The sequence below is a fragment of the Equus caballus genome, chromosome 14 (assembly GCF_041296265.1).
Source record: "Equus caballus isolate H_3958 breed thoroughbred chromosome 14, TB-T2T, whole genome shotgun sequence".
Taxonomy (NCBI): domain Eukaryota; kingdom Metazoa; phylum Chordata; class Mammalia; order Perissodactyla; family Equidae; genus Equus; species Equus caballus.
Window position 1 is genome coordinate 79329553 of NC_091697.1, and position 23482 is coordinate 79353034.

Here is a 23482-nt window from a genome sequence, read left to right on the forward strand (position 1 = left end):
TAGCAGCTGTGCTTACTGGTTTTATAATCTGTAATCGCAAATTGTGCTTCTATTTTAACTTCAGCGTGCTTAAAGCACAGGATTCTTTTCAAATGTTCAGACATGACTATTTAAAATTGAAAAGAGGAGTTTAACCATTAAGTATTCTCATCTTCTCAGATTTTCCTTCTGATGTGATGAAGTGAAATACTTTTTCATGTCACCCATAATTTCTACTTACACTATCTTGCTTATGCAAACTTTTAAATAGGCTGTATATGCAAGAGCATATAAAAATCTGTACAAGTTTTTTCTGGCTTTGCATTATTGTTAAGTCAGCAAGGATTGTAATGGAGTGCAGGGGATGAGACAACGAGAATCCAATCAATAGATGCAAAAGGCAAATGGACTTGCATAAATTAGCACTCTAATAGGAAAAAATAAAGGCATGTTCTCTTTCATCTTTCAAGCAGTACACATTATTGAAAGAGGTCTAATAGATGCTACCCTGATTTATTTTTACCTTTTTTTTAGGGGTGCAAAAAACTGGAAAATGCAAGTAAATTGAGCATTGGAGTGACTGTTCTGAATCACTGAAATCAGGTGACTGTATCAAATACAGTATGTAAAACTCAGCATGTTGGGGCCACACGGATGACACCATTGTTAGGGTTACTCGTAGAAATATAAATACTCACAAAAACCTCCAGAGGAAGGTTTCGTTCTGTGAACAGAGTTTGTCTTGGAGGAACTAGTCTCTGATCCTGACGTTCAGGCATTTCTAGTGTACTCTCTACATTTACACCATATCTACCAAGGAAATAGCAGGAAGGATTTGTCAGATGTAGAATGTCTGGGTGTGTAGGCCTGGGGCAGTCACAGATCATCTGCCGCTATAGCACTATACAGTAATTCCATTAACCGTCACTAGCTCAATTCAAGGAATTTGGGTAGAGCAACGTGCTCTGTTCCCCCATTATGCCAATTATACTCTATTTTAGGGGGTGTGATAGCTCTGGCATGAATGTCAGAGGGTAGCAATGTCTGGCACTACAGCTTCTAGCCATACTATAATTGGCAACACCCAAGATTTTCTCTTCTACTCTTCCTATTCCCTCCACCTCTTTGTTTACTGCTTCCATCTGTGGGAAAGGAGCTGGGGGTATGAGGGGCTGCCAGGTAACTTCCACTGCCTTTGCTAAAAGACAGGCATCTCAGGCATGGATTTGCCATGTCCCTGGGGCAGCCTTCAGTCCAGCACAACAACTTGATCATTTGTGTTGCTGGTTGGTTTAATATGGGCCAATAAGAAATACGCTAGTGATTTCATAATGGCAGTTCTCCAAAGAGCTCACCCCTGGACAAGGAGAAATCTGCATCTCAGGGAAAATTTGGATAGCCTCTTTCATGATATTAAGCAACACTCTGGTTTGAAGTGAGCACTCTTTAAGATACATGTAAAATTCACATTGTTGATTTTTTTTTTTAGTACCTGGAGAACTTTTGCTCTTCGGGAAATCTCCTAGAAGTTCTCTCTTAGGGGAAATACAATCTGTATTGTTGGAAGAGAAAGAAGAATTAATTTGTCAGTGTTGTTTTGATCTCAATCCAGAAAGCCAAAAAGAGTTAAAAAAAAAAAAAAAGTCTGCTGAGTATCAGCATTTCTTATCTTTTTCTTTGCATATTTTAAAAATAGGTCTTTCCTTAGCTCTCTTCCATTATGGTTCACTGTAATCAGTACTTTATGGTCATATTATATAGCTTTGTTTCATTAGGGCAATGAAAATGGTATTGAACAATAGCGATATAATGCAGGGAAACAGTTTGTAATTCACTTGGAAATTGCTAATGTAGTAGACAGTCGATAATACAATCAGCTCGACTTTCCTAGGAAAACATGAGCTAAATTTCCTCTATTTTTCTCTCAAATCTTCCTAATAGGGCAGGGGTGAGGGAAATGCTCTGAACAACACTGGAAAGCTCGAAGCCTCTGAGTAGAGAAGTTCTTTATGCTTTGAGTTTTGAATGACATCTACAGGTCTCAGGAAGAGCTACTATTTAAGGCTCAAATTCTCCCTGGAGATTTTCTTAAAAGAGACTAAATAATTAAGAGTCCAGAAAGGAAACAGCTGGATGAGATGATGCCTCAGAGTTCCTTCTACTAGTATATCCCTCTATAGTCTTTGCAGAAGTAGGGTGCTCGTGAAGTTATTATCAAGTATCGGGTGCCAAGGGAAAATTAGAGGCTATTGCTTTACAAGTCTATGTCATGCATGCTGCATGCGTTAAGGAATTTATAATTACTGTAGCTCAAGACTAGTAAACATGAGTAGTGGCCAGGACTACAAGGGCAAATAACCTGGTGTGTTTAAAGAGTGGTGAGTTAGGATTTTGTCGCTCTCAACTCTAGTCACTTGGTTGTGGCGATTGTTGAGTCAAAACCAACTATAGAAAGTTTTATGTGAGAGGAGTTCATAGATTCAAAGGCATACGTAAATACTTAGCTGCAAATATAATGCTGAGAATTCCATTTGTAATTCAGTGAGTGCTTGAGGATGCTGGGTTGCAATTTACCATTAAGAAAAAGAGGAGTGATGTGTCTAATTTTGAGTTGCCCTATAAATTTTTCTAGTCATTAGAACCAACACAATTTTGTCACATGTGATATGAATTTTTAAATGTACTGATTGTCTGACAGAGAATAGCAGTATTTCATGTTTCCATATACTTCCAAACATCTCTGACATCTTAAGAGATATTAATTATATGTTGAAGCCACCACGCTGATTTAAAAAATAAACAAAGCCAAATTTAATACTCTCCCAGGAAGCGCCAGCTTTTGTGCCAGAAACTCGTATTTAAACTAAAACAAAAACCAAAAGCACTTCCGATGGTTCCTAATTTTCAGTCGATTTCCTCTAGTGGATTAGAATAGTTAGTAACTTCGTAGGATTCAAAACCCTGTCAAGGTGTGTGTAAGCTTCAGATCATGTCTCAATTATGTGGTAAGTGCAACCCCTGCTCAGCTTCACTGCCGGCGGAAACAGAAGGAAAAGGCATTTCTGCCGCCCGGGCGCCATTCTCTCTTCCTTCTAATATTCTTTGCATATTAGTGCATGCTTCCGGCGGGTTGAAGCACCAACAGGGGATATACTCTTTGTTAGTCTTGGAGACTGTGCTTCTAGGCTGCCCACTTGGCCAGTGCATGTCATATGTTACTTTCTCTAGTCACATTAATAAAACCATAGTAACCAGCACCTTTAGTGACCAAGACTCAGGCTTTTCCATTAATTACTGGATTCAATAAAACATCCTTGGGTGGGTCTTGGCTGTTGTAAATCTTTTCTCAGCTACAGGCTGTTCTGAGCCAGAAAATCTGCCAATGGACCAAGGTGAATTCCTTGTTTGCTTACACCTTCACTTTCCAGAGATGGGGTTGAAAGATATACTTTGTATTTGTGGAATGGAAAAAATCTAAGTTCCTTTTTAGAATACAAAGTGGGTTATGATTTTAATTAAATATTTGGCATGCACAGAGTAGATACCCAGATGTTGAATTAAAACATCAATAAATGAAATTGCGCTATTCTGTAAATAAATCAATCAGTGAGATCGAGTCACATTTATCCTCACCATGGATACAGATTCTGTACTAAGGCCCAGGCTCATTTAACAGCTCCCACAGGTTTCATATCGCCTTTGTTGTGTTTAGACCAAGCTCATCAACACTGAGTTTGTAACTCAAAAAGAGCTCACATTCTCTGTCTTGGACTTGAACAGTTTGAACAGCAATCAAATGTTAATGTGAGTCTCAAAGAAATTTTGGAATCTGAGATTGTGCTTCTGAGTGCTGAAGAAAGCCAGTTGTGACCCTGTCGCCTCCAGGCCCACGGTGCTGAGTTGTCACCCAGCATGGAGTGCCCGTTATCACCCTCTTGTTTCATCATCTTTGTGTCTTGGCATTAACCATCCCTCTGAAACCTCACAGCCCCCACAAGTGGCTCATTCAGAGCTTGTCGCAGGACCAAAAATTCTGAAAGTTCAAGAGGAGGGTCATGTGCGTTTGCTTTGAGCTATATAGTTCCTGTCCAGGGTAGACATTTTGAAAGTAGAGCTTATTAAAATGACAGGGGAAGGGAGGAAGACACTAACTCTGTTCTCTGTGATTGAGACAGACAAGCATTTAAGTAGGTAGAGAGACTACAGCACTGGAGAATCCCCTAAAGTGCTTACATTTATTTCTGAGAAATAAATGGTGAATTGTTTATTTCTTTCTCCCCCTTATGTTTCCTTGGGATACAGCAATTAGTTTCTTATTTTTTATGATTGCATTATTCTTGCATATATCTTTCTGTGGTCCAGGCTATAAAAGTAAATAGAAGATCCAGCCATATGAATGAATATCCTTTTAATGAGTGTGGGGAGGAAATAATAATACTAAGTAGTGCAAAACCATTTTTATGTGATGAACCGAAATACCTTTGTTCCCCAGCTCCCCAGTCTTAAGCCACAGGCCACCAGAAAATGTGTGCATAAAATGACAGTTTTATGTATTCTGGCATTAACAAAAGTAGCTTGTGGTTTGTTTGGTCCCCAGAATGCACTTAATATGATTTTTGAAAGGCGGTGGCATATTCTGTTTTAATTTCCAGGGTCAAGGAAGGGTAAAATGGAGTATGTGACTTTTCTGTAACACCCTTCATTCTATCTTTGGGCAAAAGCCTTGCTGAAACAGTGAGATAACACAGTTGCTGGGTGATAATACAGTCATTTTTGTGGTGCCATGAGTTAATTTCAGAGGTGAAACTATCCTTACTTAGAAAAATAATGTGCCTTCTCCCCCGAAATAGCCATTTGCTTGGAACAGCAAATGGATAGTGAGTGTCTCCCATGTGCAGGGCATTATGGGGGGTGCCAGAAGTGGCTTAACTCTGCTCTCTTCCCTCCCTCTTCTGCTCCTTCCTGGCCGTTGTTATCTGTTGTTTCCCATTGCTTTTCTGTATCTCTGAAGTCCCTGGAAGTGATGTCATTCAAGACCACCCACCCCCAACTCTACCATTAATTTAATTTCAAACTGCCTCTATTCAGCTGCTCAGGCTGCCATAACAAACTACCATAGACTTGTTGCCTTAAATAACGGAAATTTTCTTATAGTTCTGAAGGACAGAAGTCCCAGGTCAAGGTCCGGCAGGGTCAGTTTCTCTTAAGAGCTCTCATCTTGGCTTGTGGAGGCACGTGAAGGGAGTGGGGAGAGGGGAGAGGAGGCACTTTTTGATGTCTCTTCTTAGAAGGACACTAATCTTATTGGATCAAGACCCCACCCTTATGACCTCAGTTAACTTTAATTACCTCCATAAAGGCCCTATCTCCAAATATAGTCGCATTAGGGGTTGGGGCTTCAACATATGAATTTGAGGAGGGGGGACAGATGCAAACATTCAGTCCATAACACTGCCCAAATAATAGGAGAAAAAAAATCCTGACATAGAGAACCATCCGATGACGGGGACTTTGTGGCAGTTTCTAAACGTTTAACCTGACGCTCTGTGCTTCCTCCACTTAGCACTGGCCACTGTGAGCATATTCTAATGATGGTTGCAGGGGAGAGCTTGAGAAGTCCCAGGACAAAGCCACATGAAGACTCTCACATACCTGTCTACCTGCCCACAGTGACTTGGATGGCTAGCAGAGGGATGGGAGGAGAGATTTCTAACCCCCAGAAATGCCCAAGGACAATGGATTGGTTCTAGTGTTTGTCTACAAAGATTTGAGTCATGATTTGGTAGCTCCAAGGTGATTCTGGTCAGTTCCTGAGAAAATTGCTCTCCTCTCCTGACACTGGCTCAAGGAACAGAGGCTGAATGTCCTGGTAGGAGGGACACAGTCTGTACTCCCCTTGACTCCTGCTGACTGGAGCAAACCCTGGGCCTATCCCAGCCTGGTCTAGGCCTGACCTAAGCAGAAGAGAGCCTTGGAACCAAAAGATCCCCTAGATTGCCTGCTTGTGGTTGCCGGGACACAGCTTAGAGCAGAGCAGTGGTTGGCAGAGGCTGAAAGGGAGCCTTGGGTGTTCCTGCCAATGTGATAGGCGGTTGCAGAGCTTTGTGAAGCAGTCTGATGAACCCTCTCAAATAGAGGCACCTAATGCTGCTCAGCTGTGTAATTGGGATGGAAATGGGCCAATGAGAGGCGGCAGTTTGTGCTTAACCTTTGGGGAGTCTTGTTCGAGGAGACTGTGTGTGGGGGAAAAAGAAGCATTACAAATAATAAGCTTCTCCGCCTGATTTGTAATGAATTAGTAATAAATGGCCTAGTGCTGTACGAAAGTCTGACGATTACAGGGCAGCTTTAGCTAAGTGCACGGGACCACATCTTATTTTGATCAGCTGTAGCATAGCAAAGACATGTAATTATCATAATCTAACAATTAGCCTGGCATCACTTTCCAGTGTTTAATTACCCCGATAAATGGTAATTGAATAGAGGACTTAATGACAAGAGAGAAACTTTCCTTCTGCCTTAGGTGCTTAAGTTGTCTACTCCGCTAGGCGTAATTTTCTAGCGTTGCTTGAACAACAGTCCTGATTATCATTTTCCTTTTTGCAGTCGGCCATTATTTTTGTTTCCTGATCTTGACCTTTGTTTATAATAGTCTTTAGCTCTTTTCGAAATTTAATACTGGGACCCAGAACACAGGCGGAGATTATTGAGTACCTTATGCAGTTTTCCTGTTTTTAAGCATTACATCTAATATCCTTCAGCTATGATTAACCTTCTTTGGACCTCTATCAAGTCACTACTATGTGCAGACACTGTGCTAAGCGTTGGGGATACAGAGATGAGTAAACACCAACACTATCTTCAAGAAGCTCTGTATCAATAGAAAAGGAGGTCTGGATAAAAATATAATATTAATAATAATTACAGTGATTTGCTTTCAGTGCAGTCCCAGTTTTCTTCTAAATAATTCAATACTTTTATGACTCTTCCCACTACCTAATTTCTAATGACTGCAGATCTCTTTTCTCTCACCTTAGCCTCATTCCTGGTCCCAGAGTTCTATCCAACTTCTCACAGGGTTCTAGCCAACCAAATAAAAGTAACTACTTCTCTCTCTCATGCCGATTTGCATAGAAACAACAATTTCCGCTTTACATCCTAAAGCTTTGTATGAGATGCTATTATTATTATTGTGCCCTACCATTTCCAAATATATGCTTCCCCTTGTTGTGCGAAGATCATACATAAAAGAAATCCGTAAAACATTTATTTCCTTTCTTCTAGCTTGTTGTTTTTTCTCCTTTAACAATGAACTAATAGATTAGTTCCAGGCCACATAGGTCTCGGGAACGCCACCCCAGTTTTTGAAAAGTTGGGGCCAGATTCCAGTATTAGACGGTCATGATTCCAATAAGTTGTCATCAGGCCATAATACAAATATTTATTTCATTGTTTGCACATCAGTGCTTAGAACTATCAAATCATTGTTTGAGTTGGTTAATAGAAAGGACATTTATTATAGCTCTTTGGTTATTGTTATTTTTGAAACTAGAAATAACATGAAATTGCGCTAGGTAACTCCGTCCCAAAAGGATACCAAAGGGCTACATGTATGTAAGCAGTTTGGCAGGTGGCTTATTTGTTTGATTGACTCCTGCAACCCCTGAACAGAATCAGTATATTTAATCTTATTCTCCTAGGACAGTGGCTGGATAACCTGTTCAATGATTTCCTGCATCTGCTGTTGGATCTGTGCGTATATGGCAGGTGCTCTGTTCTGTGTGCTTGACATGATGTAAAACTCTGGATAACTTAGGGCGTGAAGGCTGGCTTTGTCAAGATGTTCCTGACCAGCAGGAGTCAAGAAAGAGTCTGTTATGCATTGTGGAAGTGACCCCTGTTAGGACATACACTGATTGCCAGACAGTAATTCTTTATTTCATTTTAATCTCCTTTTGAAAACCACTTGAAGTGATCTGTGATGTGTTGGGTCTGTAGAACTCTGCCTGGTTAATTCTTTGGCTGACTTAGTCTGTTGACATTGACACATTCTTACTCCATGCCCGAGGCCTCTTTGGGGGCTTAGAAGCAATTAGACTGTCACCCAAAGCTCCCAGTCCCTTCCTGAAGGAAAGTCTTGTTTGGGCGCTGCCAATTTAATGCTTTGTTTCCTTTGGAGCTCTTCAGTCAAGCTAATAAAACAAACTCCAAATGAGTTAAAACACGGGAGGAGAGAACATTTTGTGGGCCCTGTATTTGAAACAAGTATTACTCCTGGGAGACAGCAATTTTAAAAAGTCGTTCAGATTGATGTGACTTGTACTAAAAAAGCAACAAGTGAAAGCGATTTGAGATTTTTATCCATCTATTTGATATGAATAATTAGTATTAATTGTGAGATTTTTAAGCCACTTGCTTTAAAGCACATTCACATACACACAGAAAAAATGTGACAGGTTAGTATACTAAACTACTAATGAATTCTAAATATCTGGCCAAGTAAATTCTGTCTATTCCATCACCGGCAGTTACTGAATTCAAGGCAAGACTTTCATGCTGAAGAATCTATAATTACCAAAACATGCATGTGTAGGAACTTCATTGGAATTTTCATTAATGGATAAATAGAGCACCAACTCTGAGTTCTAAATATTTTGTATCTTGTGCTTCAGTGGATGAAAATGTGTGTGTTGTAGCATACAGCGTTTCAACTGATTATAAGTAGGAAACATCTTTGGAATTCATCCTTGAGTAGTTTTTTTTTTTTTTTTAACTTGGAAGTCTTCACTTCTCTGGGAATTTTGGTTGTTCTTGGTATGTTCTAGAGCCTGGAGGAGCTGGATTGGACTGCTTGAAATGATGAGTTTCGGTCATCATGTACAACACCTCATTCAGCCGTAACAGCTGGCCTAGTAATGGTGAAACCGTTCATGACTATCTCAGAGCTGAAAAGGAAGGCTGATTACCAATACATTTGAAAGATAGATATATTTCAGTCCGTGAGAGGAAACATTTAAAATTAACAAAACAAATCCTTCTTTAGCCCCAGTGATGCTAATATTATTTATCGATCCCAAGTTTGATTTGCTGTTTGTATTTCACGATTTAACCTCTGCAGAAAAATAAAAAAAAGAGCATCTTCATATTTAGGATATGAAAGCCATAAGGCTTGCATTCTGTGCTGAAAGGAATAACAGAAGGAGACAAGAAGAGACGTGTTATGCAACAGAGACTGCCGTCCTGCCCATCTCCTCACTAAACGTATTTGTAAACCAAATCCCATGTCTATTACAGGGCCCATTAGGCCCTTCAGGACAAATGAGAAATTCTTCTGGTTAAAAAGAGACATCTTATTCTGAAATTAGCCTTTAAATCAATAATAGTAGAATTGAAAGACTGTGCTGCCAAGATGTATTCACTCTAGATTTAGTTTAAAATTTGGGAGGAACCCTAAGCTGATAAATTTGCTTAATCTTTGACCATAAATCATATTCTTCTTTTACATTTCAATTTCAGAATGTAATATATTAAGTTGCCTTGTAATTAAAGAAGTGACATTGTAGTTCTGCTCAAATAGGAATATTATAACAATCACCTCTTTGACAGATTAAAATACATTTAAAATGTAATAATCAACTATTCAGTTCATGAGAAATAACATTTTCATTATTGAATCCTTTAAAACATTACAGGAAAGGGGGATAAAAGTGTCTCACAGCTTCCTAGCCTCTAATAACCACTCTGTCTCCTTTCAGAAATGCTGTTTCTGTATTTATGGAGTGCAGAAACTTCACTCAGGAGCTGCTTGATAAAATACCTTGGTACATATTTCCCTGGAAGCAGGCTCTCTGCTGTGCCAGCAACATATGCTAAAGGCCAATTTAGAACGTTTTAAATATGCACCATACCCTTCCTTTTCCAGCTACTAAAATGAAATGCATTTTGGCTTTAGCAAATGAGGATGGAATGAGAGGAAGAACACTGCAGGGGAAAGTGACTAAAGATGAACTCAGAGAAGGATGATTATGATGGTGTGCCTCTGCAGCCTGAAACCCAAGGCACTGCCTGTGTGTTCGTTGGACTTGGCCTCCCCAGCTGCCAATATCCACAACATAAGAGCATATGGTGGTAGAGGAGGAAGTAAGGTCAATGACATGAAAAACCATCCACTGAGAAAGGAAGCTAGGTGATGTCTACTTGCTGTAGCAAACAGGAAGCAAGGACAGAGTAAGTTGAGAACTTCCACTTGAAGTTGGTAATGGATTAGAGTACTCAAGTACTAGACGTCCCTTCTGTCAGGGACCCACGTTTGGAAAGAAATTAGTTAGCTAGAAGGACCAAAGTCCTTATGGTGCAGATTAACAATGGTCATGAAACAATGCTTTGATCTCTATCTCAGTAGAAAGTTGGGGGGGGGGGGCACTGTTGATGACTAAATGAAAAGACAAATTGTCAACTCTTACCTCACTTCTGTGGTCTTTATTTCGTTTGAATTCTGAGACTCAAGTCATGATTCACTTCCTACAGACAGGTTAAGTAAGGACAGAGTTATTAGTAATAGTTTTAAATTTATAATCTAAGCTGTATTTAGCTGTGGAATGTCATCAGGTGTACACTGAAGACAAACTAAGACACATACATCTGTGTATAGACTTTCTAGCTCCACTTTAGTTGTATTTTTGCTATCAGTAGCCCCGAAATGTGCTCTATATCCAACTCTCCAGGCAGCCTCTGGGTCATCAAGAACTATCATAAAGTGCGTAATTCATTTTTGGTGATTGAGTTGATTACAGAGAACTAGTTGCCATCTGAATTTTATTCTTCTTAATTAACTAAAATGATTCTTTCGTAATATATATGACATTGATTCTCAACCAAGTACTGTCAAGTTTTGACGAATATATACAATATATTCTTGCCATAAGAGAGTATATATACTATTATACGTTATTTGGATCATTGACCTGAGTAGCCATGCAACCCAATGGAGAACAAGGGCCATCTTCCTGTGCATACGAGATGTTTCCTGGTGCTTGAGACTTTTGTATTGTGAGAACATAGGGCAGTAATCATTTTACTCAAACACAGTCACTTTTCTAAGGGTGATTACTATGCATGCTTTACATTGTAAACCACTGTGATAATTTAGTAGAGATTGTATTGTAATTATTGCTGGCTTGTTACTGTGCAGCGAGAAATTCTTATAGTTCATAATATGCAGCGATTTCAAAGAGGTAGAGAACCACAGATACAATGGATGGAATTAAGGATCAGTAGGAGTAAAGAGGAGACATTTACAAGAAAATTTCTAAGAAATTTACAAATGTGTTAAAGCAGCGGCCATGATACCCATGGCATTTGTAAATATTGGCACGTGGAATCACTCTTCCTAGATGTGAATTTGCTCTTTTAATATGAGCTTAAGCTCATGAAATCTGTTTCCTGATAGGAAAAAAAAAAAAAATCCCTTTATGTGAATGACTCCTGAGCCTAAAAGCACTTTATTCTGTGAAAGTCTGGAATGATGTGCGTGAGTCAGGAGCTAACCCTGTGATCTGAGGCTTGTTCTAAATGTTGATATGCCCTTCGCCTTTCAGTTTAGGAGTTTGGGACCAATCTAGTGAGGAGAGAGCAGGGTCGGGACACCTTGCAGCAGGCTTTCCTAGAAGATCAGTGTAAACCGAATGGTACCAGAACTCTTAAGAGGCCTCCACTGGATGAGGAGAATTACAACAGCTGTAAAGCTTTGGAGCTGTTGTTGTCAGGAGGAAAGAGAATGCGCTTCAGAGCCATATAAACCTTGGGTTAAAATCCTAACTCTGCTACTTACTTTCTGTGAAAAAAAAATGAACTAAGAGGACAGCAGCCTCTCTGAATGTCATTTCCTCGTTGGTCAAGTGAAACAATTATAACTGCCTAATTAGAATTTCATACGACAGCATATGTAAAGCCGAAACATAGCAGATCCTGGATGCAGTAAATGTTTGTTGCATTAGTGAATAAAGGAAAGAACTGAAACCCCGTCAAGAATGAGAACCATCCCTCTGGGGGAATACAGAGTAGACCTAAGAACTTGACTTTAGCCATTAATCCTCTCAGGAAGTGGCAGAGTGAAGAGCTTCCTTCTGAGGTCAGACTGTTTGGGTTTGAATCCTGCCTTTTACCAGTTGTGTAACGTTGGGCATGTTGCTTGACTTTTTAATCTCTATTTCCTTCTTTTTAAATGGGTGTACTAACAGTGTCTATTCTGTGGGATTTGTGATGGAGATTAAATTGAGATAATGAATGTAACATAATAAGCACTTAATAATATTAACCATATGCATATGCTTCCTCACAGCAAGACCAGAAAAGAATGATTTGGTATTACTTTGTCACCAGAGGGCATGATTTGGGATAGTATTAAAAGAGATATTTAGATAACCCTAAATTTTCTTTGGATTGTATTTGGGTATGTTATACAGATGGCTTTTATGAGTTCCAGTTTATCATTATTTTTATGAATATATTATCCATTCCTTGAAATTTATATTAATAAACTAATTTATGCAAATTAAAGATCTGAAACAGAAGTGTAAGTTGATTCAATGGTGAATCATCCTCTTTTCTTTTTTGTATGGATAGAAGGGTAGAAATACTAATTGCTGGCTCCACAGTGATTCACTTAATACCCCACACGAAGTAAAATGTCACCGGAAAGGGATAACTAGTCAAACCAGTGTAAAATGAGTCTTCCATCTCATGGTTTGTTTTATTAAAATTTTAGCAATATTAACAGGGATAAAGGTTGGAAAAGGGAAGTTAAATTCAAGGTGTCAAAAAACTATGACAATTTGTAGAATAAAGCAATAACAGAATAGGTCCAGACGATGGCAGTTGTAATTTTTATTTTCCCGTTTAAGCAGTGTCAAGTGCTAGTGGAAGCTAAAATGAGTGACACTTAGGGAAAGGAAAAACTTCCCCCTTGAATGTTTTTAAAATCTATAATAATAATATAATAATATAAAGTGCATCTGGGCATTGCCTTCTGCTGCAGTTCTTGCCTGGCTCCCCTCCAGAACTGTCAGGCTACTCTGAGTGCTGATGATTCATATCCCCGCACCCTTTTATCCGAACGTTGCAGTGTCTTGTCTTTGTACTTTGGCAGTGATGTTACCTTGATGTTCAAAAATCTTTTAAAAGCAACACAGTCTTTCCTTGCATCTTGACAAATCGTTGTCTGCCAGTAATGAAGAAAAAGTAAACCTAGTTCCATGATCATTGGAAACATAGAGAAATAAGTACTTCCATGAGTTTTTTGTTTTTAAAAACGGTTATGTATTTTGAGATCTTCTAACTGGAAAGTGATCTGATCCTCTTTCCTCCTTTCTCTTGTGTAAGTAAGCCTGCTGCTTTTCAAAAGCATGGATCAAATAGAGTTTTTGTGGATCATTGCATATTTGAGGACAGACTTCAGGATTTTCGTATGATTTCCTTTCTTTGGGGATTTTTAAAAAAGGAAAGACAGGAATTATTTTTATTTCTATTGTATGCTCCTACTGCTGTTGTTTAAAAGTTAATATTCTGTTATTTACCCATTGTAATATGCTTTAGTAAATCCTGATAATAGCAACAATGCTTCACATTCACATGATGCTTTTCGTACATTTCTTCAGCTGAGGCTTGAAGCAGCCATGTGAGGTTAGCAAGGCAGATTCTCATTCTTATTCCAGTTTACATATGAGGAAACTGAGGCTCAGGATGGTTTATGACTCTCCCACTTAACCTGCAGCAGATCCAGTCCTGAAATCTAGGTCTACTCACCCAAAATGAGTAATGCTTCCACTTTTACCATGTTGCATTTCAGAAAGGAATCTTGGCTTTGTCAATGAATATTTAGCATGAAAAGTAAAGGTGGTGGTATTTCTATTGGGCTGAATATTGCTCACAAGAATGTGTTGAAGGTCTTTGTTATGTTTGGGTGCTGCATTTTAAGGGGAACACTGGGAAACTGGAGGACATGAGGAGAGTCAAGGGACTAGAATGATGAGGAGCCTGGGAACCATACCAGAAATAACCAAAGAAATCAGAATTTTCAAGTCTGGAGAAAGGAAGATACAGAGAGACATAGCTGACATCTCCAAATGTTTGACGGACTACCTGGTGGAAGAGAAATTAGATTTGTTCTTTTTAATTTCAGGCAGCAGAGGTAGGATCACTGGATAGAAATTACACAGAAGCAGATTTATGCTCGATATAAGAAGAAACTTTCTAACATTTAGAGATGTCCAAAAATGGAATAGACTAGCTCACCGTCACTGGGAAGTGTTCACGCTGAGGCTGTCTGACTTGAAGATTATATGACTTTATGGGCGTTGTATTTCAGCAGTAACACAGTTTTATGAAGAACTGTCTAAGGAATCAGAGAAGAATTTCTTCACTAGCTAAAAACAGAGGGGTTTTGTAGGCTTTTCCACTCTGTCTTTAGAAAGTTCTATACATAAGAATTTCTGTTTCACATATCACTGGGTCCTGAGAATGCTGTTCAGTTGATGGGGAAGGGCATATTAGTTAAAACAAATAAGCAAAACTTTTGTAAGATAAGAATCGAAGGAGACAATGTGATGTGTGCAGTGCTATGTATGTGCGTACATTGTAACTAGTTCAGGATGAAGTGGGCATGGTTTTTGCTATTTTCGTCTAACTTGTTACTTTCACTGCCCCTCAGTCCAGCTTAGAACACAACCTATAAAATTAAAAGAGGTGGGGGGAAAAGCCATTCATTTTAGGTGGTTTCAGTTTTCTTAATATGGAAAGGGATAGGGCATCAAAACAGAGATTGGCTAAAATGAGGTTGTGGCATAAACAGATTTACAAGGGGAAACACCTAACTAGGATCCGAAGTTTTCATTCCAGGTCTAGCTCGATCACTCGCTGCTTCATCATTATGCCGTAGGTTTTTATTTTCCTCTAAAGTGGAAGTGTTGTTCTAGGAATTTTCTTTCCCACTTTTAAATTTTATGATTCTAATTCTTTGAATTTTATGACTCTGATTCTCCACATTTGCATAGGAAATTCAGAATGGTCTAAATTCTAACAAAATTAATTTCTTACTCATTTATTCAAAAACATTTATTAAATGAAACACTATTTTAGAAACATGAAAACTTTGCTTCAATATATGTGATTTTAAGAAAAGAAAACAGCAAATGACTATCTTTAATACTTAAAATGAATATGGAGAGGTCCATTTGTAGGGCATTTTGAAATAAATATAATAGATGTCTCTATAAAATGGCTTGTTGTTGCTTAAATTTGAAATAGCAACATTTCAAACCATGCCCCAAATCGTAATAGCATGTAATAAAAACTTACTATAATAAATCTTTTAGTCCCAGCATTCTTGAAGCTTCACCCACTGATTCCAAACAGTAAAAGTCTTTCCTCTATGAATAATCTCATCTTTCTCTTCCTCTTCCAACAGATTCCAGAGGGGTGACTACCACATTGACGTCTGTATCAATGACTACCTGGATGTTTTCTGCCCTCACTATGAGGACTCGGTCCCAGAAGATAAGACTGAGCGATATGTCCTCTACATGGTGAACTTTGATGGCTACAGTGCCTGCGACCACACTTCCAAAGGGTTCAAGAGATGGGAGTGTAACCGGCCTCACTCTCCAAATGGACCGCTGAAGTTCTCTGAAAAGTTCCAGCTCTTCACACCCTTTTCTCTAGGATTTGAATTCAGGCCAGGCCGGGAATACTTCTACATCTGTGAGTATATAGAGATTTATCATGTTGTGGGGCAGCTGCAGGAACCCAGACTAATTTTTTATCCATGTTTCAGAGAATTGCAGAGAGCTGGACTCTGCATTACAGATGTCTCCTTGTAAATGCATACATCAGGATCCCTAGATACATTAGCTGGGAATTGAGAGCACAAATTAGATTAAAGACACAGGGCCTCTCCCCCAATGAAATTGCGTGTCAGCCTGTTCAGTGAACCACTGCTGACTTGTATTTCTTTTAAATGAAAATTGCCAGGACTTCTCCAAAGCTCAGGAAAAGAAAAAGAGATTCCTGAAAAAAAAATAAAGGAAATAATTAAATTTACATAGCTTGAAGTCATTGGATTTCTTATTCAGGTGTCAGCAATATCCTTTCAGTCATCCACATTTTCAGTGGAGAAAGCCAAAACGCCTGCAAATGTCAGCATGCTGACGATAAATACTCTCTTTGCACCAAGGAGAAAAGACAATTATTAAGAGCAGCTGTGTCTTTAAACAGGAAAGAGCATGAAGAAGTATCTAGAAAGGGTTCCATGGGAACTGGTACGAGTGAGTTTCCCACCTGTGAGCATTAAGTGCCTCTGTCCTGAGAGAGCTCTAAAACTTGCTCAGCAGACCTCTATATTAATCACATTGCCACGGCCTTGTTTTTTCTCCATCATATACCCCATCACTTCTTCAGGTGTCATATTAGTCATATGTTCTAGGTAAATGCTCCACTGTGCATAAGTCACCTGGGGATCTTGTTATAAGGCAGATTCTGATCCAGGGGGTCTGAGGTGGAGTCTGAGATTCTATATTTATAAAGCCTCCAGGTGATGCGAATACTGCTGGTCTATGGACCACACTTAGAGTTAGCAAGGTTATAGATAATATCTAATTTAGGCAACTTGCTGTGTATCTGGGCTTTCCTTTAACTAGTATCAAATATTTAAACTATCTGGCCTTTTCCATGTTTTCACTGTCAGCTGAAGGAGTTAAAACTTTATTTGTGGGGCTGGCCCCATGGCCTACTGGTTGAGTTTGGCCCACTTCACTTCAGAGGCCTGGGTTTGGTTCCTGGGCACAGCCCTACACCACTCGTCAGCAGCCATGCTGTGGTAGTGACCCCCATACAAAATAGAGGAAGATTGGCACAGATGTTAGCTCAGGGACAACCTTCCTCAAGCAAAAAGAGGAAGATTGGCACAGATGTTAGCTCAGGGTGAATCTTCCTCAGCAAAAAAGAAAAAAAAAAGTTGTTCAAAAGTACATTTATCGAACAGAGTATCATGGCTCAGAAATGTTGGGGGATGCAAGATGAAATGATACTCCCTGTCCTCAAGGAGTGACCATCTAGTGGGGAGCATACATGTAAATAGGCAGTTAAAGTGTAAATAGACAATTGCTGAATGAAGATAAATGCAGGAGCAGTGGGAACATGGGGGCATTGTACCTTACCTGTGTGAAAGAATCAGGAAGTGCAGCTGCACACAGTGTGTATAGATCAAGCAATACTACCCAGTACGCTTAGCATCACCTTTTCACCCCTGCTTGTCAAACAAACAAGATAAAGAACATTCCTGTTTTTCTGACTCATTTCTTCAATCCGAGTGTCCCCACCCACTCCTAACCCACATGTTTTAAATCTACAAGGATTTCTAGCTCCTCTTCTCCAGAAAACAGAATTTTATAATAAGCTGGATTTCACCATTGCAAGGGCACTCTCACTTATACTGGAATTGAATTTAAAAAGGAAATTGAACAGTACCAGTTTTATTATTTCAGTGCATATTTCAGTTGTTAGTCATGAGAAAACATGTAAAAGCCTTGATACTATCTCACATTCGATCCATAAAGTAAGAAAAGGAATATTGAGTCCCTCGGATGGAGGAAACGCTGCATACAGTGAATTCACACGTTCTCAGGCAGCATGTTCTTGCCTTTTGCTGATTTTTTTTCTTTGTGAAAGAATCTCATTCAGCAAATGAGAAAAAGGAAAGCAGAGGCCTTCACTTGTGGGACAGCAACTCATTAATTGCCTAACTCTAAAATATCATACCAATGCAAGAAGAAATTATTGCCAGTTTCCAAATTTTTATATTGGTTTCTCAGATTAAAAAACAACAACAAAAGCAAAACCCCCAAATGAATAGAAGTGCTAAGAGGGGAAAGATACTCACCAGCTAACTAGTTGATTGCATGATTATTAGAAATTATGGAATCCACTGAGGTTCATAAGCAAGATGTTATTATTCAAATATACCCATAGTGCTTATGACTGGTTTTTCCTCATTTGTGGTTAAATTCAATATTTCACTAAAAATCATTATGTGTCTTCTATAACATTCATTTAACAGAGTCATTTAACTGTCAAGGGCTCCTGTCAAAGTAATTGTTCCAAAATGCTTCAAAATATCAAGAGCTTTTTGCTGTTCAGCGGAGTTTAACCTGAATTACTTTTTTAATGAAAGGTAAAATAGCACAAAATTAGCAGCAAAGAGATGTTCATTTACAAGAAGCACAGTGGCCTGGCAGTCAGTCAAACTGAATTTTCAACCATGTTTTAGAACCACAAGAGCATCTTTCCCTGTCTTTTTAGTAGTGAAAGAGTTCCCTCCCTTTCTCTCTCTGCTGAGAGCAGGAGTGGCAGAGCTAACATGGATGTCTTACAGACATTTCATATACTGTGGTCATAATTAAACTAAAGGATTCTTGGGGGAGGATTGGCCCTCAGTTGAATTTTCCTCTCTCCTTATCTGCGTGGAATGAACAAGATGATGGGAAATGGCTCTCTTCACACTTACTACGTTAGGAGAAGCTCTGTTACTGGTCTCGGAAGCCAGCCTCAGGGCCCACCCGTCTATTTTATACAATGTTCTTAGAGGCCAGGGGTAATTTTTAGCTCCTCAAGGCCTGCAACTCTCTTTTAAGTTTTTAAGAGAAAAAAGAAAGCTCCAGCCTTTTGGCAGTGCTGCTTTAGGGCACAAGAGGAATGGTTAGGTTTAGCGGTGACTGTAAAGAGCCAAACTTCAGATAACGAACTAGGATTTGGGGGAAAGGAAGAGGAGTATTTTGAAACAGGATCTCCACCTCATCACGTGCACTCAGAGAGGACACAAATCAGAGCGCTTTTAGCGAGTTCTGCTTTATCCTCCGTGAGATGGATTTCCTTCTTAAGTTCTTTAAGTTATACAAATTTAAGAAAACACATAGTTGGAAATATCTTATATGAAGTTTCTAATTTACTTTAAAAAGAAAATATCTTTCACAGTTCTAGATCCTTTATTTGTCCCAAGAATAGCTCTGTGTTATGTCTTCCTTTCTTTGGGAACAGGCAGGATGTGAAGTTGTTATAATTGCTGGTGATTGTTAAGGCAGACTGAGCCGGTTCTTGAATCTGATAAATACTGTCTTTAATCTACGGGAGCTATTTTGGTAAGAGATTGGCATACTAAAGTAATTACAGAAAGTTGGTGGCGTTTCTATCAGTGATAGATTTGCAGAACTGCCTGTCAGTGGATTATGACAATGGTCATTTATATAGACCTCCTAAGGCAAAGAGTTATTTTAGAAACTTGAAAAATACTCATTTTACAAATGATTCTCATACATATTAACCTAATGAGAACATGTTTGGAAAAAGTTTTGCTGTTATTTTTAAATCAGAAGAGGCAAAGGGAAATAAATAAGGGCACTATAAGTTTATTTTTCTATCAATAGAAATACTGATTTTGAATGTCCTCTTTTATAAAGTAAGGAAAGCTGAGTTCTGGGCTCTTCTCTTGACCTACCTAGCTGTATGATCTTGGGTAAATCATTTAATCTCTCTGGATTTCTAATTCCACATCTATAAAATAATGTGGTTGCACTAGATGATTTCAAACATTTCTTGGAGCTTTAATATCCTAATCTTATTATATTTTATCTAAGGGTCTGCATCACTAAGGTGAGAGATAACTTCTGTAAAATGGCCCAGCCCAGTGCCTTACTTAGTAGGAGTTCAATAAATGCCAGTTAAAGGGATATCTGTAGGGAAAATGCAGAGCCGAGAGGTGTATTAGAATTATTGAACTGGTTCCATCCCTCTCACCCTGTCCAAGCCACCATCATCTCTGTGGTCTCGACTAGTGTAGCAGGCTCCTTTCCCCACTCATGTCACTAATCTGTCAAAGCCCTCCAGTGACTTCCTATCTCACCAAGACAAAAATTCGAAGTCTCTAACCTGGCCAACAAGGTCCTTAACTGCTCTCTTCTCCAACCTCAGCCTCTTGGGTTTCTTCTCCTACCACTCTGACTCATTGTCTCTGCCCCAGCCACCCTGCCCTCCTTCCTGGTCCTCATACCTCTCCGGAGTCCCCACCCCCCACATCAGGGTTTTGTACTTTATCTTCTCTCTTGCTGGATTCTCATTGCCCCAGGCATCCATGTCCCTTGCTCTCACTTTCTTTAGGTCTGCCCTAAAAAACATCTTTATCAGAGAGGCTAGTCTGGCCTCCCTTATATAAAGATAACATCTCTATTGTTCTCTACACTCTTACCCCGCTTTATTTTTCCTCAAGCACTTAGGGCGCCTGACTATCTATTTATGGTTGTTAGTTTACGGCTGTTTCTGCTCTATGCCGCCCTGTATTATGTGGTTTGGCTCATAGTAGATGTTCAATAAATAAGGGTCACTAGTGTTCGCATAGCACCTACTCTGTTGCAGGCACTGTTCTAAGCTCCCTACGATTCTCAAAACATCACTGTGAGTTACTGTTCTTATTCTCCATTTACAGGTGAAGAAACTGAGGCATAGCAAGTTAGGCAACTTGAAAAAGGTTCACACAGATAAGAAGTGACTGATCTGAGAGGAAATTAAGTGCTCACTTAAGCAGCTAAAAGGAAGTGAAGAGATAAAGTCCTAGGTCCCATATGCTTAAAAAGGAAAAAAACCTACTTTATTTTGTATTAAAAAAAGATTAGAAACCATTAGCACGACTATTTAGAGAATATTGCTTTATTAACTCTACTGGAAACCCCAAATCAGATAGTAGCAAGATACATCTTAAACACATCTATGCATTTTCAGCTCTCCAAAGAATACGTTTCCATCTCCAAAAGATGTTTCAAATGTGTCTTCCCAGATGGTTGACCCTTTTAATACAACAGCTTCAGAAGCCAGAAAAGTCGTATTTTCAAAGAAATTCTTCATAAATCCACTGAATAGTCAGCATCGAGACTGAATCACGATTGCACACTGATTCAGGAATGAGTGCGTTTCAATGAGAGACCTACAATAAGGAAGACAAAAGTCATTTTCTGAAAATGATACTAACAAGGCAGAGAATTCTCCTGGCATTTGCTACATCTAAAGGATAGCTGATTTTCCTCAAAAAAAAGATACTAGGAGTAAAGATAGTTTATAGTCATAGCACCCAGATGGAAACCAGGAGTTTCTGGGAGATTATTAAGGAACACAAATTCCTAAGCTTATTCGCAAGGGAACTTGAATAGACATGTTGTTTTAGTATTGTTCCATCATATGGATATGGTGATAGAAGTAGAGAGCTGAAAAATGTCCATTTCTTTGAAGTTAGAATCCTGAAAATCTCATTAATGAAAAGAACTTTCAGAGAGCTGAGGACTTCTGCTCCAGTCTTGTTGGTATACATATTTTTCAAAAGGAGAAAGAAAAGCATGGAGAAAGTCTATGTTACTAAGGGCATCATTCTTAAATCCATAGTATATAACTACTTGAATGCATGCGATTAACTGCTAATTCTCTACTTTATGTACTTAATTAAGAGTTTACAGTCTTAAGCTGTGAGGAAATTTTAATATGCACTATACGGTTTTTAAGACTGACAAAATAAGTAGCAAATTCTTGAGACATTTTATTGAAATGATCAAGATCAGCTACAGAAATCATTTGATTGTACAACATAGTTATTGACTATCCTTTAAAAAGTGTAAGAATCTTCGGTAAATCCAGAGAATACTGATGTAAAGAAAGGCCTGCACTTGCCAGCTGGATTTGTGCCAAAAGCTTATTTGCAGGTGAGTCGTTTGGTACTTAGAGTGTAGTTTCTCAGAGAAGTGTTTCTAAAATCAGGCAAGTTCTCCATAATGTGGAGAATTTGCTTAACCATAATATTGATTTAGAACTGTATATTTTCAATGAAAAATAGGAAACAGCATCTAGAAGAGTGGTTCAATAAATATTTGTTGAATGAATAAATGCCATAATAAACCAAATAGTAAACCAAATAGAACAAAAAAGCAATTAAAATTTTTTTTAATTTCTTATATGTTAATGTTTGAGAAAAGGAGATAAAGGAGAAACCCTAGGTTTTACTGCATCCACTGCAGCAGTTCCCTAGTTTCTTAATATTTTTTGATCATATGCTGGGCTAAAATTACGTCAAAGGAGAGAGCAGAACATGGTAAAAAAAAAAAAAAAAAAAAAGGCACAGACTCTGGTGAATGCAACCGTGGGCTCAAATCCTCCTTCTAGACTCTTAATAGCTATGTGACTTTGGGTAACTTAACCTTACCAAGCCTCACCTTCTTCATCTGTAAAATGGGTATATAATAATAGTTTATTTTCATGATCTTTCTTATTTCCAAGACTCAATTAAGGAAATATTTTTTAAAGGATCAGTCAACCACCAAAAAGATAACTTCAATAATCCACATCCAAAAAATCTTGCATCCTTTGAAAAGTTAAGGCAACTTGAATAGCCCTGGTTGATATTTTAGTTTGATAAAAAATCTCCTCAAAGCCTAGTAAAGATTCACGTTTTAAGTCCACGCCCTATATTCTGAAGGAACGTTATGCTAGAACTACATCTGCCTCAGGAACTCTTCATTTCCCTGTAGATGTCTGGGTTTTCAGCAGCTTACTTTAGTAATCTACATTAAGAATTATTTTGGTCCTGACAGTTCACGCCAATCGCCTTTTTTCTGAGTTGTTCTCATTGAACTAGAAGAGTGTCAAAATGGCACATTTATCAAAGCAGGAGGTAATCTTTTTCATCCTTCCTAGTCTTTTACTCTTGCAGGGGAGGTGACTTGTAAGTACAATGTACTTTCTTAAAACGAACAACTCAATATTTGCTTCAATGTGTGTGTGCATTTTGCTTTTATTATAGAAAAATGCTTTTGACTACTGGAGTCTTATTTTAGCATTAAATGCTCTAGCATATAGATTCAAGAGGTTTATAAGTGAAATTTCCAGAAGGACTGTGGTCAAATACTAGTTCACCTCTTGTATTCTTTTGGTATGTAGACTCAGAGCATGGTATTCAGAAAGCATATTTATATTAATCGAGAAGGGAGTTGAAGGGCAATGTTAGGAAATTGACAGATTTTAATATTTTTTTAAAGTGGAAGAGAATGAATGTGGCACAAACATCAAATAGTAATTGCTCAGATATAGATACAGAGTATATCTTAGTCACTAAAATCTACTTTGCTTTTTTTTGGTTTTATTTTGAACATACAATGGAACAGTTTTTCTCCACTTGGACACTGGAAGTTTGTCTGGGATTATATCAGATTTCTGTATAAAAATAGTCATTCTATTCCCTTTGTATACTTCCAGTGGTCTTTAGTGAACCTGCAAGAATGCACCTTTTTATTTAAAGAATGAGTTTAGAGAATTGTGTCTGTTTCAAGTTGTCCCTAGCCATCTTTTAGGAAGGCATAACGGATTTCAAGGGCTCTTAAATGCAAGTTAGATAAAGAGCATGAAAGAGAATATTGAGGGACTT

General features: G+C 38.5%; 1 protein-coding gene across 2 annotated transcripts in view; it reads left to right on the forward strand.

Annotated features, from left to right (window-relative positions):
* EFNA5 (ephrin A5) overlaps positions 1-23482 on the forward strand; it is a 272447-nt gene that overhangs the window by 209338 nt on the left and 39627 nt on the right. For both annotated transcript variants that reach the window (XM_023617907.2, XM_023617908.2), the window contains exon 2: positions 15443-15735. In XM_023617907.2, coding sequence (XP_023473675.1) covers positions 15443-15735 — 293 coding nt within the window. The remainder of the gene's footprint in view (positions 1-15442; positions 15736-23482) is intronic.